The sequence below is a fragment of the Sus scrofa genome, chromosome 16, assembly GCF_000003025.6.
Source record: "Sus scrofa isolate TJ Tabasco breed Duroc chromosome 16, Sscrofa11.1, whole genome shotgun sequence".
NCBI classification, from domain to species: domain Eukaryota; kingdom Metazoa; phylum Chordata; class Mammalia; order Artiodactyla; family Suidae; genus Sus; species Sus scrofa.
This window is the reverse complement of record NC_010458.4, coordinates 30,397,316-30,413,650: the sequence shown is the minus strand read 5'-3', so window position 1 is coordinate 30,413,650 and position 16,335 is coordinate 30,397,316. Positions and strand designations below refer to the sequence as shown.

The 16,335-nt window shown below is 34.9% G+C and overlaps 1 protein-coding gene across 2 annotated transcripts in view; it reads right to left on the bottom strand.

The window, feature by feature from the left end:
- PARP8 (poly(ADP-ribose) polymerase family member 8) overlaps positions 1-16,335 on the bottom strand; it is a 181,617-nt gene that overhangs the window by 72,766 nt on the left and 92,516 nt on the right. For both annotated transcript variants that reach the window (XM_021076746.1, XM_003133932.5), the window contains exons 4-8: positions 15,667-15,704; positions 9,240-9,329; positions 8,431-8,501; positions 6,882-6,959; positions 5,560-5,654 (exon numbers count right to left, since the gene is read on the bottom strand). In XM_021076746.1, the coding sequence (XP_020932405.1) occupies positions 5,560-5,654; positions 6,882-6,959; positions 8,431-8,501; positions 9,240-9,329; positions 15,667-15,704 (372 nt within the window). The remainder of the gene's footprint in view (positions 1-5,559; positions 5,655-6,881; positions 6,960-8,430; positions 8,502-9,239; positions 9,330-15,666; positions 15,705-16,335) is intronic.

Genomic DNA, 16,335 nt, shown 5'->3' with positions numbered 1-16,335 from the left:
TACTCATTATACTGCAGTGATATTTCATAATACTACCTGATCAAAATTAGCAGTGACTGTGCTGGTTATAAACATATATTTTAGATATATATAGCCTTTCCTTATTAATTATCAATAAAATGATATTTATATACATGAAATTCTACCACAAATTCTTGGGAAATAAACCACTATTGCAGAGTTCCTATGGTGGCTCAGTGGAAACAAATCCAACTAGTATTCATGAGGATGCAGGCTTGATACCTGGCCCCATTCGGTGGGTTAAGATCCAGTGCTGCAGTGAGCTGTGGTGTCTCAGATGCGGCTTGGATCCCGAGTGGCTGTGGCTGTGGTGCAGGCTGGCAGCTGTAGCTCCAAATTGATCCCTAGCCTGGGAACTTCCATATGTTGTGGGTGTGGCACTAAAAAGCTAAAATAAATAAATAAATACATAAATAATAAATCACTATTGCTATTTAGTTACTTCTGCTTCAAACAATTGGCCAGTTACATTTTGAGAAGAAATATACTTTGTGAAGAAACATATGTACCTCTCCTCTGACATCTGAAACTCAACAGTTTGCATGTCTACCTCTACATGCCTCCTTAGTGTGTATTTCATGCTCAGTGTGGGAGAGATGTTCGTGAAAGGGCCAAGAAACAGGCCAACTCAGGAGTCAGGAAGAAATCCTGGCACATGAAAGTATTTGCCAGACTATATCACAGTAGCTATAAATTTCTCAAAGGATAAAAGGGCTGAGAAGAATTTAAAAATTAGATCCAGATAAGAAAGGAAACCCATGTAAAATAATAGTGTATAAAAGCTACAGTTTAAGCAGTTGCTACAACTCTGCCCTCAGTTTAAAAATCCTTGGTTTTGGCTTGAAGAAAAAGCACAGGCACTGGGAATAGAGGCAACTGTCTGGGAACTGGTAGTCTGATGTTTCCATTTTTTTTTTTTTTTTTTTTGGCTTTTGGTCTTTTCTAGCGCTGCACTCGCGGCATGTGGTGGTTTCCAGGCTAGAGGTCTAATCAGAGCTGTAGCTGCCAGCCTACTCTAGAGTCACAGCAATGCGGGATTCGAGCTGTGTCTGCGACCTACACCACAGCTCACAGCAACATCAGATCCCCAACCCACTGAGTAAGGCCAGGGATTGAACCTGCAACTTCATGGTTCCTAGTCAGATTCGTTAATCACTGAGCCACAACGGGAACTCCTCCATCTAGATTTTATGGTTTTGAAAAATAGTCTCCTCTTTGTTTCTTCCATCTGTATGCCTCCTGTCATCACTTTTTTCTGGTTTTCAGAGTCTGATCAGACTGTTTTGCCTAGGCTCCAGAAGCAGAAGCAGGAGCAGCAATATGCTAGAGAGGACATTATAAACATCCAATCCAAGATCTTCTGACAGGTCAGTTAGATGAAATGATGCTGTAGTAACAAGCATTCTCAAAATCTCACTGGTTTAACAGGAAAAAAAAAAAAAAAAAAGGATTCTTATGTCACTCACACCCCCTGGTTACTATGGAATCAGAGGAGAGAGAGAAAGCTACTCATTGTCTCTGAGGAGCCCCGAGTCATGGCGTCCTGAGGATATGGGAACCCCCACACCAGCACTTATGCCAACACTAGTTGTATGTCCACTGCTAACATAAGCGGTATGAAAATATAGTCCTGGCACATGTCAGGAGAGGAGAGCCAGAAGATCTGTTGAGTAGTCCTATTGACCCACTACTAATGGAAATCCAGAAATCCAGAGGAAGTGAACTGGTCCACCCTGATGTATGTGGCCTCTCTCTCTTTTTCTTTTCAAGGAGACATATGTTGGGGTTATGGGCCTAGATACAGTAGCATAGCTTCCTCAAACCTTAAGGAATCTTCAGCATGCCCTGACCTACAAAGCATCAACTTCAAAATTATAATCATCCAACCACCAAAAAGGTAATCAAAATGTAGAAGAGTCACAATCTTGTAATCTTCCAACCTATTTTAAGCATTAGTCACAATAAAAAGGTTAGACTATTACTCATATGCCTTCAATTTTTTTAAATGGATGATGGCATGACCATAAAGCAAAGGATACTTTATTTGGGGTCAAAGTTTGAAACATCATAAGCAAATGACCAGAATCATTTCATGCCTGCCCAGATGGGAATTTTGTGACTTGTAATTTCCTACCTTTCTAAAAATATTAATCTCAAGTTGCTTTCAATGGCACTGATCATTTTTTTAAAATAAATACATGATGTAGGAGCAAATTTATGATGAAAAACATAACCTCATTTTGTTGCATGATTCAAGATGAGACATATTCAGACTGATCAGAGGGTTAATAATGTTCCCCCAGAGACTAACTCACTTCCTGTACGAGAGCCTATGAATCAGAACTGTCATCAGTATTTATTAGTATGGTTCAACTCAGCTAGAATGCTTCTTTAGAATGACTTGGCCAGGTAGAGCTAAAATTACCTACTTAGATAATAAATTTATTATTGGTCACTTTTTCTATATCTTCCTTCAACCTACTTTAGGAGGGTTTTGCCTCAATGGAGGCAATCTCTGTTATTTCCATCTCTTACAGAAAATGTAGATGTGGTTAGCTGCCTTTCTCATTAGATGTCACATAAAAAAGAAGATACCAAATAGCCCATTATGCATATTGAGGTACTTTTGTTCTTCAAACTCCATTAAGTTCTTATAAACCTCAATTAAGTAAAAGAACACCTAATTAGAACAGTCTGTTTCCAATAGACTTGGAACTTTGCAAAGAAGATGACTCCAAGACCTCAGGCCTAACCGCTCTCTCCCATGTGTCCAAGCCACAGTATTTGAGACCAGACAGTAAATTCATTCTTATTTAAGTAAATCAAACTGGTTCTGCTGTTATTCACCTTTAGATCATGAGGCTTCTGGGAAGTTATTTATTCTGGGAACATCCTCTATAGTTAGAGAAAATCTAGACCACGCAAGAACATGGTTTGCATTAATTAAGACTTAAATTGAGCCAAAACTTATAAGTGAAAGAGGCAAGGGGGGAAAAATCCAGACCATTTATGACTTTTGAGACTTCACTTGAATAAAAGTCCAAATATTGATCTAATTTGAACAGTCCATAAATGATCAGTATTTTATTAATAACATAAAATACTAATAGAGAAGAATATAAGTACTTTAATATATGCTTGCTGAAGAAACAAAAAATATTCAAATATATATGATGGTATGACTGAGGCCTAGATATCAGGAAATATGTGTTAAAAAAAAAATCAATGTATGCTAAAGTGATCCTCCAAACAAAAATAGGTATTTCAAATAAAAAGCAGTTGAATTCTATCTGGCATGTAATGATTAATTATATCCCACAAATTTTTTTCTTTCATGAGGAAGGAGGTTAAATTACTGCAATTAAAGTTTTAAGCTTTTGAGCAAAGTTCAACTCAAGTTAAAAAATCAGTCATTGGAGTTCCCGTCGTGGCACAGCACAAACGAATCCAACTAGGAACCGTGAGGTTGCGGGTTCAGCACCTGGCCTCACTCAATGGGTTAAGGATCCAGCATTGCTGCCGTGAACTGTGGTGGAGGTTGAAGACGTGGCTCAGATTTGTCATTGCTGTGGCTCTGGCATAGGCCAGCAGCTACAGTTCCGATTGGACCCCTAGCCTGGGAACCTCCATATGCCACAGGTGCGGCCCTAAAAAAAAGGACAGAAAAAAAAAAAAAGTCATTGTTTTGGACTACTTGTTGATAGTCCCTATTGCCCTCTTCATATATTCATTCTATTATAGTTATTCAATTTCCATATTCCCTTTCCTGGAGTCATAGTGTAGCTCAACCATGAAATAATCAGAGGTAATTTGCTGAAACTCAGAAAACTGCAAAGATTTGCTTTTCCAAGTATAATTCCAATCATGCTCACTCAATTGCAGCCTCATACACCTCCATGAGGAGGAGAAAGAGGGTCCAAGTATACAACCTCAGCTCATCTAGGCTGCAGGTAGCTGTGAGTTTCTGTTTCTGCAGATAAAATGAAACAGCAATGATAAATTACAGCTGAGTTATACTTCCCAACTAAAAGTATTTTTCTACTCTCTCAAAATCTGGGTACATCCACTGAAAAGAATGTAAGCAATTAATATGAACATTTTACATGGATGTTCCACTGAAAACAATCAAGAATCCCCAGCCTGTATTTCACATATGCCCCGTGCAATGCTAAGTACTGCAGTACAAGCATGACTGAAAACCAAATCTAGACAAAATAAAGGAAAAGAACAAAAAAGTGGGCTGCCTCAGCATTCACGGAATTTGGAGGGGGCGAAGTGAACCAATAATGACAAGACATGAGAAGAATAATAAACGAAGTAAAGAGTCAAAGGTGACAGGAGTGCACAGGGCAGAACAACTTAATCTGCATTGGAGATTCAGAGAAATGCTGACCTTTGGACAGGAGCCCGCATAAAGACAGCACCCGGGTTTGAGAGGGATGCCTTGCTTGGTAAGAGAACTGCTTGGGAAAATGGCCAAATACAAGAGTACTGAAATACAGTGCATCTGGACAAGGCAAACAATCCCAGGTTGGGTGGATAAGGCTGGAGCTGAGGTCAGGCTGTGAGAGGGTGTGAAACTCCATGGGGACTTAGAGATCACCCTTTAGGCAAATAGCAAAAATCTGAAATAATCAGCTCTGACTTGTGGAAGGAAACTAGTTGGATGGTGGAAAAGGGTTTTTCTTAAATTAAGGAGATAAAAAAAAGGTAAATAGGGAGGGTGAGGTCTTCTGAATAATCAGAGTAATAAAAAATGGTCTGGAAATTTATCATCGAGTACTATATTAAGTAACTGCAACATAAAATACATCATCATTTAAACACACATTATGCAAACTTATGTCTTCTTTCCATTTTTGTTTTTGTTTTGTGCTTTTTAGGGCTGCACTTGCAGCATATGGAAGTTCCAAGGCTAGGGGTAGAATCAGAGCCGTAGCTGCTGGCCTACGCCACAGCCACAGCAACATGGGATCCGAGCTGCATCCACGACCTACACCACGGCTCACAGCAATGCCAGATAGCCAATTCACTGAGCGAGGCCAGGGATCGAACTCGCATCCTCTTGGATACCAGTCGGATTTGTTCAACTGCGCCACAGTGGGAACTCCTCCTTTCTTTTTCCTTTAGGGGCCAGATCACACAGCACGATGTGATTTGGACATCAGCGGTTATGCATTATTTACTTTTATTGTTCGCACGGATTCATCCTTGATTTATTACAACAGTAAGGGCCCATCTGGCTGAATCTATTATAGGAATTGATTATGATGCTACTTAAAGACTGATATTTTATCAAACTAACTCTCCAAAATAACTCATCTCTTTAATGCTGTCAATGTAATCTTAAACCACATGTAAAAAAAACAGTCATAGCCAGAAATATGCCGTTTTGTATATGCAGAAACATAATAACCCTCTCCTATACTTTCAAATACAATGAAGCCCAGGAAAATTTCCAATTAAAGAACTCCAATAGAAAATCCCACTGGCTTTCCAAACAATTTTAAATTGTATTCCCCAAAGGAATTCATTTACCTGAGAGAAACTGCATGTGGTCCATATATCTCTCTCACTGCTGACAAATCAGCTTCGAGCTGAGGGTGTTTGTGCAGCTCCCCGTCGTAGTTCACCTGACAGAAAGGGATAATTTAGAAGTTACTTAGGGTGAAGAGAATCAAAAGAATTAAGATACAATCTCTTGGACAGGTCGCCCTGTGGGTTCTGCCCTGCGCATTTTCTCTGTCACCTCTATTAAAAAATATAGACAGTTCAGCAGTATATTCATTAAAGATAATAGAGTCACATACACCTAGTGTGACTTATTGTGCTGAAACTACTCTGACATGAAGACATTGCCAAGTTAAAAGGAGCGAAACAGGGGTCTGGCGATAATCTGAAAAACTTTTAGACTGAAAAAAAAAGCATTTACTTTCTCTCTGTAAGAATTAGTGGTATAAATAAAAATCAAAACTGGAAGAATTATTCTGCATAATGTTAAAGTATTAGAGTGGTTAAAGAATCATTAGGAAAAGTACCCCTCTCCTAGAAAGGAGAAACTGAGTTTTATTTATGTCTGTATCTCTACTGCCTTGAATATGCCTGATTGACAAATTACTGATTTCTAATTCTGAATGAATACACTGACTTGCATTCTTTTACATACTAATAACAACTTTGGCCTTAAAGCATTTCTTTAACACATTCCTTATCTCTTATACTAAATTACAAACCATATTTGATTCACAAGTTTACAGAAGCCATATCCTAAAATCAAATGCTCAGTTTAAAGTTTTAACATTATCCTGGAAAAATAAGATGAATTCTTCTGTATCTATGCATATGAGGCCATGCCATTTGCGGGTATCTAAGTCAGGATGTTTCTCCCTAACAATTTTTCAACAAACACTTTACACAAGCATAGGGGAAAAGGAAGACAATGAGTACAAATGATGAGGATGCTCAATAATTAGGGCCCAGCATTTTTTATAAAGGTTAATCATCTTCTATTGAAAGCCAACGATCTGTGCTGTTATTACTGTCACCAGTTCAAAATACTGACTGGGCACACTATACTTAATAAATGTAGAGGTGACAAGGATAATAAAAGGCTGTGGGCAAAATCCCTGTAATGAAGTAAGAAACCTTCAATGAAAATAAATGACCGCAGTCAACGAAGAGCAAAAGTAACCTTAATCTCTGAAAATATGTAGAAAATTAGAAACAGATAAACCGGGTGGATTTCCTCGTTAGTTACAGAACCCTGAACAGCACACAGGTCTCTCAGAGGACAAGCACAGATGTCTACTAGAACATATTGTTACCTTTGAGAGCGGACATGTGGAACCTGGGGTGCTTACCTGTCCTCCATAATAAAATTCTTCAGAATCATTATCTCCTTCAGAATCTTCTTCCACCGTACTATTCTGTCTGGACTCCTTAAAATAATAGAGTATGAAGACAATTTCAATGGTCAAAACAGTTTGCCTTCTTTTAAAAAGAAAGTGGCAAATGACCATAAATAGGTAGGCCTATCAAATGGATTTCAAATAAAAGCATCCTGGGTGTAGTACAAGCCAAATACAAAAGGTAGAAAGAGACAGTTTTGTGAGTGCATTAGGCTCTATGCACATCTTTTTTTAGAAGTTCTATTTTGCTGGTCTTGAGAGGTACAATTTAATATTTGATGTATATTAAAAACTATGTATAATCAATTATAACGTTGGTTTTGTTTGGATAAGACATCTGACACGCTCATACTGATTCAACTTTTTATTAAAAAAAATTCCTCAGCATTATTTATCCAAGACTGTTCTCACTTCCGCTGCCAACTCTACACAATGGTATGAAAGAAAAGATACTTTGAATCTAATAATATAAAAATCAAATTATGAAAATAAATATGAATCACATTGTGAAGAGAACTTTTAGTTTACTAAAATTATTTGCTTTATCAGGTTTCAAAAGGATATTTAATTAAATATGCTTGAACCTGAAGTCTGAGTTTCTAATGAATAAACCATATTTATTTAGTGTCTAAAGTTTAAACAATGAAAATTCATCTGAAGTAACTATTCCTGTCCCTGTTAAAATAATTAAGAGAAGGGGAGTTTCCTTTAGACACAGGAATCTATTAACTCAATGTTTTTAGGCATCCCTAAATTTCTAGACCAAATTTTACATTTTTAAGGAAAACAAAAAACTTAGAGAAGGGAATTAGGGTTTTATAAAATACTAAGTTTTTAGTTTTAGTGCCCTAATGCTCAAGAGCAATTCTCAGTTTGGGTAAAGAAGAGCAGGATGGATGAATGGTACAGGGCTAAGAAGAAGGGAAGGTTGTATTGAGTGCAGAGTTTTAAAAGCAAAGAATTGTTGGTTCCACAGCATTTATTTTCTTTATTTAACGTCCCCGTATTTATTTACAGATTGAAATAGATACTTTTTTAAAGGTGAGGAAAAGAGATGAGTTGTTATTTTACCATTGGCCAAAGATAATAAGACTATACCCAAGCTCTGCGTTCCTTCAGCTAGAAAGGTCATCTTTTGCAGATGAAATTTTAAGGGTTCCATCAAAACTATGCACAGCCACATACAGTTATTCTAACTATGTTCCATAAGTGTGCCTTAATCAACACGTTATTTGCTGAAAATATAGAGACTAAATTAGGTTTTCCATGCACTTTATTTAGATATAAAACAGATGTTCTTCCTATTACTTTAAAGGCAGTTGATTTAAGGCCACTCCCTTTCCCACACATTAGCCCCTAAGCTGGGAGCTTGCACATCATTCACTCTATGCAATCTTAACCCAAGTAATTATGATATTAACTACAAATACTCAGTAAACTTAAAAATATATCTATATTATTATGAAGAAATATAATAAAACATAAAATGTAATTTACATACCTCCCCATTTTCCTTCTGTAATTTGGATTTTATGGATAAGCAACAGTTAATGTCATTTGTCTTTCTTAACTCTGAAAGTTATAATTAAAAAATCATTTTAGTTTTCAGCATACTATTTACCAAACATTCATAGGTTTCAGTATAAAAATTCCCCTTAGATGATTCTGTCCTTTGCAAGAGAAGTAAGGGATATTTTGAAATTATATTATGTTGGAGAATTACATTATATACAAACTATTTTGATTTTTCATTTCCCATGAAAACATGGTCATTCTAAAGTACCACTATACAGATTCCTTCAGCTCTCATTATATAGCTAATGGGGTCTACACTGCCTTAAGCATTTTCTTAAAATATTCAGTTTGTCTAGCAGTATCATTACGCATGAAAATATTTTCATGAGAGCAAATATAAACATAATGCATTTAAACAGGACTTTTAAAAGGTAATAATTTACACATTTAAAAACATGTTGAAGGAATTCCCTGGTGGACTATTGGGTTAAGGATCTCACATTTATCACTGCTTTAGTGTGGGTTCAATCTCTGGCCTGGAAACTTCCACATGGCAGGGGCATGGCCAAAACAAACAAACAAACAAAACAAAAACCATGGAAGAACAAACTAATACACTTTAAACAGAAAATGGTAATGTGGAACCGGATGTATCAATGCTGAAGATAAATATTATATGGGTTAAAAGAAATAAAAAAAACAACAACCCCATAACAAAACAAGAAAGCATAAAAACAAAGCTACTTATGATCAAGAAAATATTAACCTACAATTAAAAAAATAGTGTACTATTACCTGTTGCTATTCGATGAAAAATTATTGGAATTGGCTCTGTAGTAACTAATACATCTTCATCATTTTCTGAACTTGATACATACGTATTATCTGCAAGGAAATGTGGATAATTAAAGGCATAGTAACTTGAAAAAGTAGAACCTCTATAAAAAATTAAGATATAGCCACATCACTTCCAATGTTCATGAAGCACACAACACTGTTCTGATTAATCTCAGAAAAGATGAAGTAAATTGCAGATGTATGTGTGAACTAATCGTAAATGGCTTCTTTAACGATGTTCGCATCTCCTTGAAAAATAAAGACTTTGGATAGAGACTATCCAAAGACATCTCTAATATCCCGTGTGGCAGTGGATCATTTGGATACACGTGAAGCGAGTCCTTCCTAATATTGTTATCAATATCCACTACAGGAAGCAGGGTCAGTGAGTGGAGGGAGAAAGCTAAACAAGATCACTTGGTACACCAGAAAAGATTCAATATCGAATCACCAAGGAATTTAAGCTACAGATTTGCTGTAAATCATACACCCATATGACCTTAATATATATTTTTTAGTTGATAGAAAGTCTCACAATCTTTATTTTTCTATAAATTAATTTTATGTAAAAATGCTGTACAACTTGAATGCCTAGAACACAATTATTCCACTGAGTCTTGAAGTTTCTTATTCATTATCTGTTTCCTCTGGAGGACAAATAATATTTTTTATAAATTTAGGATTCTTCCCTGATTAGCACGGATCTTCAAGTATGTGGTAATCTAACTCGCAGCTGTTTGTTCTACTTTGCTCATTGATGATTATGGGGCATCTGTGAGACAGCTTGTCAACAAACATTTCACCAATTCTTCAATAACGGTTCCACAACACACTCACTGATGATGTATAAAATATACAAATATATATAAAAATAAAAGTATAAATATATTCCCAACAACAGAAGACTGTACCAATTTCTGCTAGGGAAAATGAGTGTTCAGATGAATACATGATAAAAGATCTTGAGCCAGATTTTCATAACATGTCAGTGTAGTGAGAACATTTTTAATTGATAGATAGCTAAGTCATTACTTTATCGCCAAAGAAACATCTGAATAGAGTGATATGTATTCACAGCATAGTCACAAAAGACTCTCATCGACATAAGGTTTTAAGTTGTTCAAGAAGGTGAAAGGAGATGAGGGTGAATTAGATTTGAAACAAGGCAGGTTTGTCTCATTACTCTATTTTAACTACAAAATTTCCTTTACTTCCTTTTCAAGTAACAGCTAGGAGGGTGTGAGACTTGTGTTTATCAAGTGAAACCCTAGATTCAGAAACAGATCTAATATAATTGTTTTAATTACTGTCTCAGCATAGCAGGTGCGCCTTTGCTTATCTAGAGTCTCTTTTGTCAAGAACCTCATACTTTTAGGTGAGGATCAAAAGCTGCTCTAATAAGTCAGTTTTTAAAATTTTTAAACCCTCATTCAGAGTCTTACTGATTCAAAGCTATTTGCTACTGAATCAACTTAATTAGGTTTTCCCTTAGAACACTGGTCCTCGAAGCAAACTTGTGAAGAAAAGGTGCATTAAAGCAACAGAAGCAAGAGCTGACCACCAACTAGAAGGGAAGATCCAGAAAAACCCATGAAGTGGACACAATATCATGGAATATCTGGGTGTCATGGAATGAGGATTTAACCAGAGCATCAAGAGGCAAATAAATTAGAAAACAGGGAAGTGAATAACTCAATTTAAAGGATCAAATGGCTTATGTAAAGTGTTGACACTAGAAGGCAGTGAGATTTGATTCAAGAGAATATAATTTGGTAAATACATCTTGCATGATACTGAAAGACAAGATGATGCATTCAAACAAACATCATTTTCTAAGAGATGTTCTACAAGTTTGAACTTTGAGTAGTATTTAAGTATTAAAACACCTATAATTTCTGTTTTTCACTTAATTTAACCAAACCCAAACATCTTCTATTTTCATGACATTATTAAATCACCATCACGATACAAGAGGCCAGATCACAGAAGGACACCCAAGTCAAGCACAGAAATGTGAGAGTAGACATAGCACTTCAAATCTAGATTCTGCTACCCAGCAGCTGCCGACCCCTTTTAATCTAAGCCACAGTCTGCTTAGTTACAATATATATACATGTATATTATATATATTATAAATTTACATATACAATATAAAAAAGATTTGCTGATGATCTTTGGGGAGCACTCCAGTATGAACTAACTCTGTTTTCTTTTGTTGTTAACTAATTATGTCTATATTTTCCTCAAACTCTTCTGACATCTGCAATAATATATCAACTTTGTTTAGATGTAGGAAAGTGGGACACAAAAAGGGTAAAGAATGCATTTAGGGTAATGAGTCAATGACAGAATAGAAGGCTTTAAAACTGAAATGCCTTCACTGGAAGTCTCTCACTTGACTCTAAAGCTGTCAATTTATTTTTTTCTTGAAGTTTCTGGTGACAGGTTCTTTAATGTATATGTTTTACAGATTTCTGTTAAAGGCTGTTAACAGTATGAATATTTTCTCTTCCCTTCCCTACCAGCCTATGCAGCACTGCTGGAACTTCCACGGACAGGGGAGACATGAGTGGAGAGCTATGAAAGTGCATGCTTAAACTATTGCTTTTATTCGATTTCAAATGCAACATAATTTAAGCTGTCATTCCATTATTCTTTACTATATAACTTAAGAGAAATAACTAAATAATAATTATACTGATTTTATAATATAATCTGCATACTTCCCTCACATATGACAGACATGTCGACCTCCAAGCCAATTATGATCCCTATTTCAAAGCTGAAGAAACCAAGGCTCAAAGATGTTAATTTGTCCAAATTACTTAAGTAATTAATTACACAGTCTACTGTCTAAATTAAAAAAAATCAATGCTTTGCTATTTTTTAATATCAAAAGACTGTCACTCAACAATTGCAATATCTTGTAAAACATATAAAAAGGTTGAGAGAATTTACACCCACCAGTAGGTGATCCTCTTAATTAAAGGTGAGAACTGATGAGAAAGAATTCGGCTGGTCTGTCACAGCTGAGCCAGTTGTCTGTGATTTGTAATATACTTACCTTTAAAAAACAAAAAACTGTCTACTGTATAAAATCCATGAAGAAGTACAGGTAAACCAGAAGATTCATCTATTTCTTCATTTATTTTGAAGAGCCAATACATCTTTAGAATTTCATTTATGTCATTATGTATACCGAAAACTCAAAGACCCTCTAAAATTTCATTTTCACAAAAATAAACTACGAGATGAGTTACAATAGATAGGACAGGTAACAATAGATTAAAGTTATAAAATGCCAGATCTGTTCCTAAGGAAATAAACAAGGTGATATGATCCTGAATTTGGAGGATTATGCTGATATATTTTCATAAGGCAAAGAAAATTCCGTATTTTCAAACTTAGATAAGATAATCATTGAACCATACAATCCGGAAAAAGTAGGAAAAAAAAAAGCCTGAAGAGCATAAGCAGAATAAATTTATAAAGGTGTTATCAAGATTACTGCTTTTAGAAATTAAAAGCAGCATAAAAGAGAGCTATTTGTTTGAAATAGTTTTTGAAACAGGCAAACGTTTTGGAAGAAAAATCAAAGATGCCAAACAATTCAATATGTATATAATACTCATTCTTCAAAAAAAAAAAAAAAAAAAAAAAAGCTCGGTAAATGAGAAAAGGAATGACACTTGCTTTTCTCAAAGCAACTTTGGAAGCATGCTCACTAATTTTGCGAAGAGAGACAAAGATTCCAATTTCATATCTATTATTAAAAATCATTCTGGAAGTTCTAGTCAGTGCAAGAGGAGGAAAAAATACAGGTGTGAATACTGGAAAGGAAGAGCAAGCATATAATTTTTATCTAATATTATCTATGTTAGAAATCAAGTGTTTTAACTGAACTCCTAGTACAAATAACTAAGGATTAAAATTTAATAATGGGGGAAATATTATCACAGCAGTATTTACTTCAAATAAAAGTATTAGTATTTCTAAAAATAAAAATATTAGTATTCATAAAAATATTAGTATTTCTTCCTCAGAAGTGACAGGAATTAGAAGTGAATTATACATAGACTAGGTTACCACCTTGGGAAGTATTTAACTTCTCTCAGCACATTTCTTCAAGTATAAAACATCATAATAGCACTTGTTCTGTCTATACAACAACTGGTATTTAGAACCAATTCAATGTGTATATGAAAATACCTGGTATCAGCATACTGGTTGCATCAACCAATTTAAAATACTACCTCAAAATGCTCTAATCTCTCTCTGCATCTTTGCGTTTTATTTCTACTCCTTTTCTTTCTATAAAATAAATTATAGTGTAAGTTCACTAAAACTTTGTTCCAGGAAGGGGAATTCAATTTTAAAAAGTACCAATGATAACCAATACTTTATTTTAATTTCAATCTCTGCGTACTGTAATTCCAGTGGGCTCCCCTACGTGAGAAAAACCAGAGTAATACCTCTCGGCCACAAGAGGGAGCTAAATATTTGGTTCACTTGGTTTTTATTAAAGGCATCTTCTACCATATTTCCTGTGCTACAGAATAATTCATTTACTGCCTTCAACTGAGCTTTGATTTGTGGCATTATTTCTATCATCTTCACTTAAAGGTCTGGCACCTCACATGGCTGACATCTCTATGAGCTGCCTCAGATGAGAAGCACAATAATTATAACAATTACAATAAATAATGGGGCACTTATTTTCCTAACATACTTAAGCAAACATTCAGCATCAAAAACATACTATAGCATAATAAGGAAGAAGGCTGATTGCAAAACCATCTAAAAACATTTTTAATAATTACTATTTCATGTTTTGGTTCTTCCAATGAAATCTGTGAGAGTATTTTTTATACTACTATTTAAAAGATAGGCATAGCTTTAATAATAACTTTCCTTGTAAAACTGTATAATAGTTTTATAGAATACTATGCTTAAAATATGTAGAGCATGGTAAAATAACTGCAAGGGACTTTATGACATGAAATTATTTTAAAATATAACATTTGATCTTACAAAAAGGTTAAATGCATAATGTATTGCCACAGGAAATATTTAGCTTAAATGCTAAAGAAATCCTCATCCCACATTATATAAACAAATTAGTTTTTAAAAGACTTATAGTATATATAATCAAAGTTACTTAGCAATATAGTTATTTTATACAGAAAATTATGAGCCCAATCATGCAGAGTAAGGGAATAAAATGGCTAGACTTGAATAGGAACTGGAATTATGATTCCAACTAAGACGCTGACAGATCATAACAGTTAGCTTGATAACTATCAGATTACATTAATAATACTGTAGTAAAAAAACTATATATATATGAAATATAGCAGTTACAATTTGCTAATCTTTGTCACAGAATACGATAAACAATAGATCCTTGCATGATGCTCTCTTCTGTGGATGTAAACTAATCAAGTCATATTGGATCTCCACTAAGTTTACAGTGTATATGCTCTTATTCAAGATAAAATTATAGGTTTCATTTGTGAGAAAAACACCAAAGAGAAACACATCTTGTCTTGTTTCAAATTATGAGGACCTAAATGTTGGCATACACACACATCCTGGGCTCTGATGAGATTAAAGTGAGTCCAGAAAGTAAGACTGACCATACCCTAGAAGACAGACACCGGCTTGATTTAAAGAAAACTGGATCTGTAGTGAATGTACAGTACACAGTAATTTCTATGGATAAGCGTTTGTGGACCTAGCAATCTATTTCAGAACAAACAGTGAGGACAGCTGTGTGCATGCAAGATGCCTAGTAGAATCTAGCCATATGGTCCTGAGCTCTGGACTACTGGATTCAAATCCTAGCTCTTCCTCTTATTAGCCGTGTCACCATTCATCTGTAAGGGTGGTAATATAGTGTGGTAATAATCCCATAGGGTTGTTGTGAAAATTGCTTAATTATACATACACTTAGAGAAATTAAGAAAGGCCTGTTATTTTCAATTCTTGCCATTACTTTTAGCTATTGTTTTAGCTTCTACTCTTACCTATTATTTTTAGGTTATGAAAAGCCAAAGGATGTTCCAAAAATCAACAACTAAGCCAGTCTGGAGAATCTATTTTAACTGTAATAAGGTAAATATATAGGCTAGGCTGAAGGTATAATATGGGCTCAAGGAAAGTACTTTTCCTGGGAAAGCTATTCTGATTCTAGGCTGCATCTCAGGATAAGGCATGCACCTCAGGGCAATCAACACAATTCTTTTATATCTTTAAGGCCTCCTTCCCCTGCCAATGCTTCACCACTAGAAATATTTATACACATTTTACATGTCCAGAGGAAAAAATATTCAAAGGAACCACAATGTGAATATTTGTAACAAAAATAAAAAGAAGAAAAACATACCTGGGTAATCTTCAGACACATGTACAGAATAGGATACACTGTTAAAATAGGGAGAAAAGAGAGAAAAGAAAGGCTAAAGTTATTGCTAAGGCAGATATGCTTTTCCATAATAAAAGCCAACACTATGTTACCCATTTTTTATACAGATAAGTCAGATATTACAAACAGATTAGAAAACTGATATTTCACATAGAAAACAGAGATTTTTAAGAGATATGACAAAGGAATAATATCTTTTGTGATACCTTTTTTTAGGCTAGGTCTTTTGACCTCAGCAATGTTTAATATTCAGTAATTTATGATCAGCTGCATTGTTTGCTCAGATTTTAATCAAATCATATTTTATTACCAAAAATGAAGTATACCTCCTGCTTAGTATGACACTCAAGAATTCAAGCATTTACAAATTTAAACATTTATTTCTAATATTCCTTCCCCACAATATTCTGTGCTTTTGAAACATGTCCTTTTCTTCAAAGAATCAACAAAATGATGAAACATGTAACTAAGAGCTATTCATCTACCAATCTTGCACCAGACTACCACCTGTTCTCAGAAGGACTGGATTGTTTTGAAAACCATTTTTAAAAACTCTTTTTCCCAGTAAACGCACTGTTTCTATGTACTTATCTCATATGACATATGGGAATTTGTCATACTTTGCTCTTC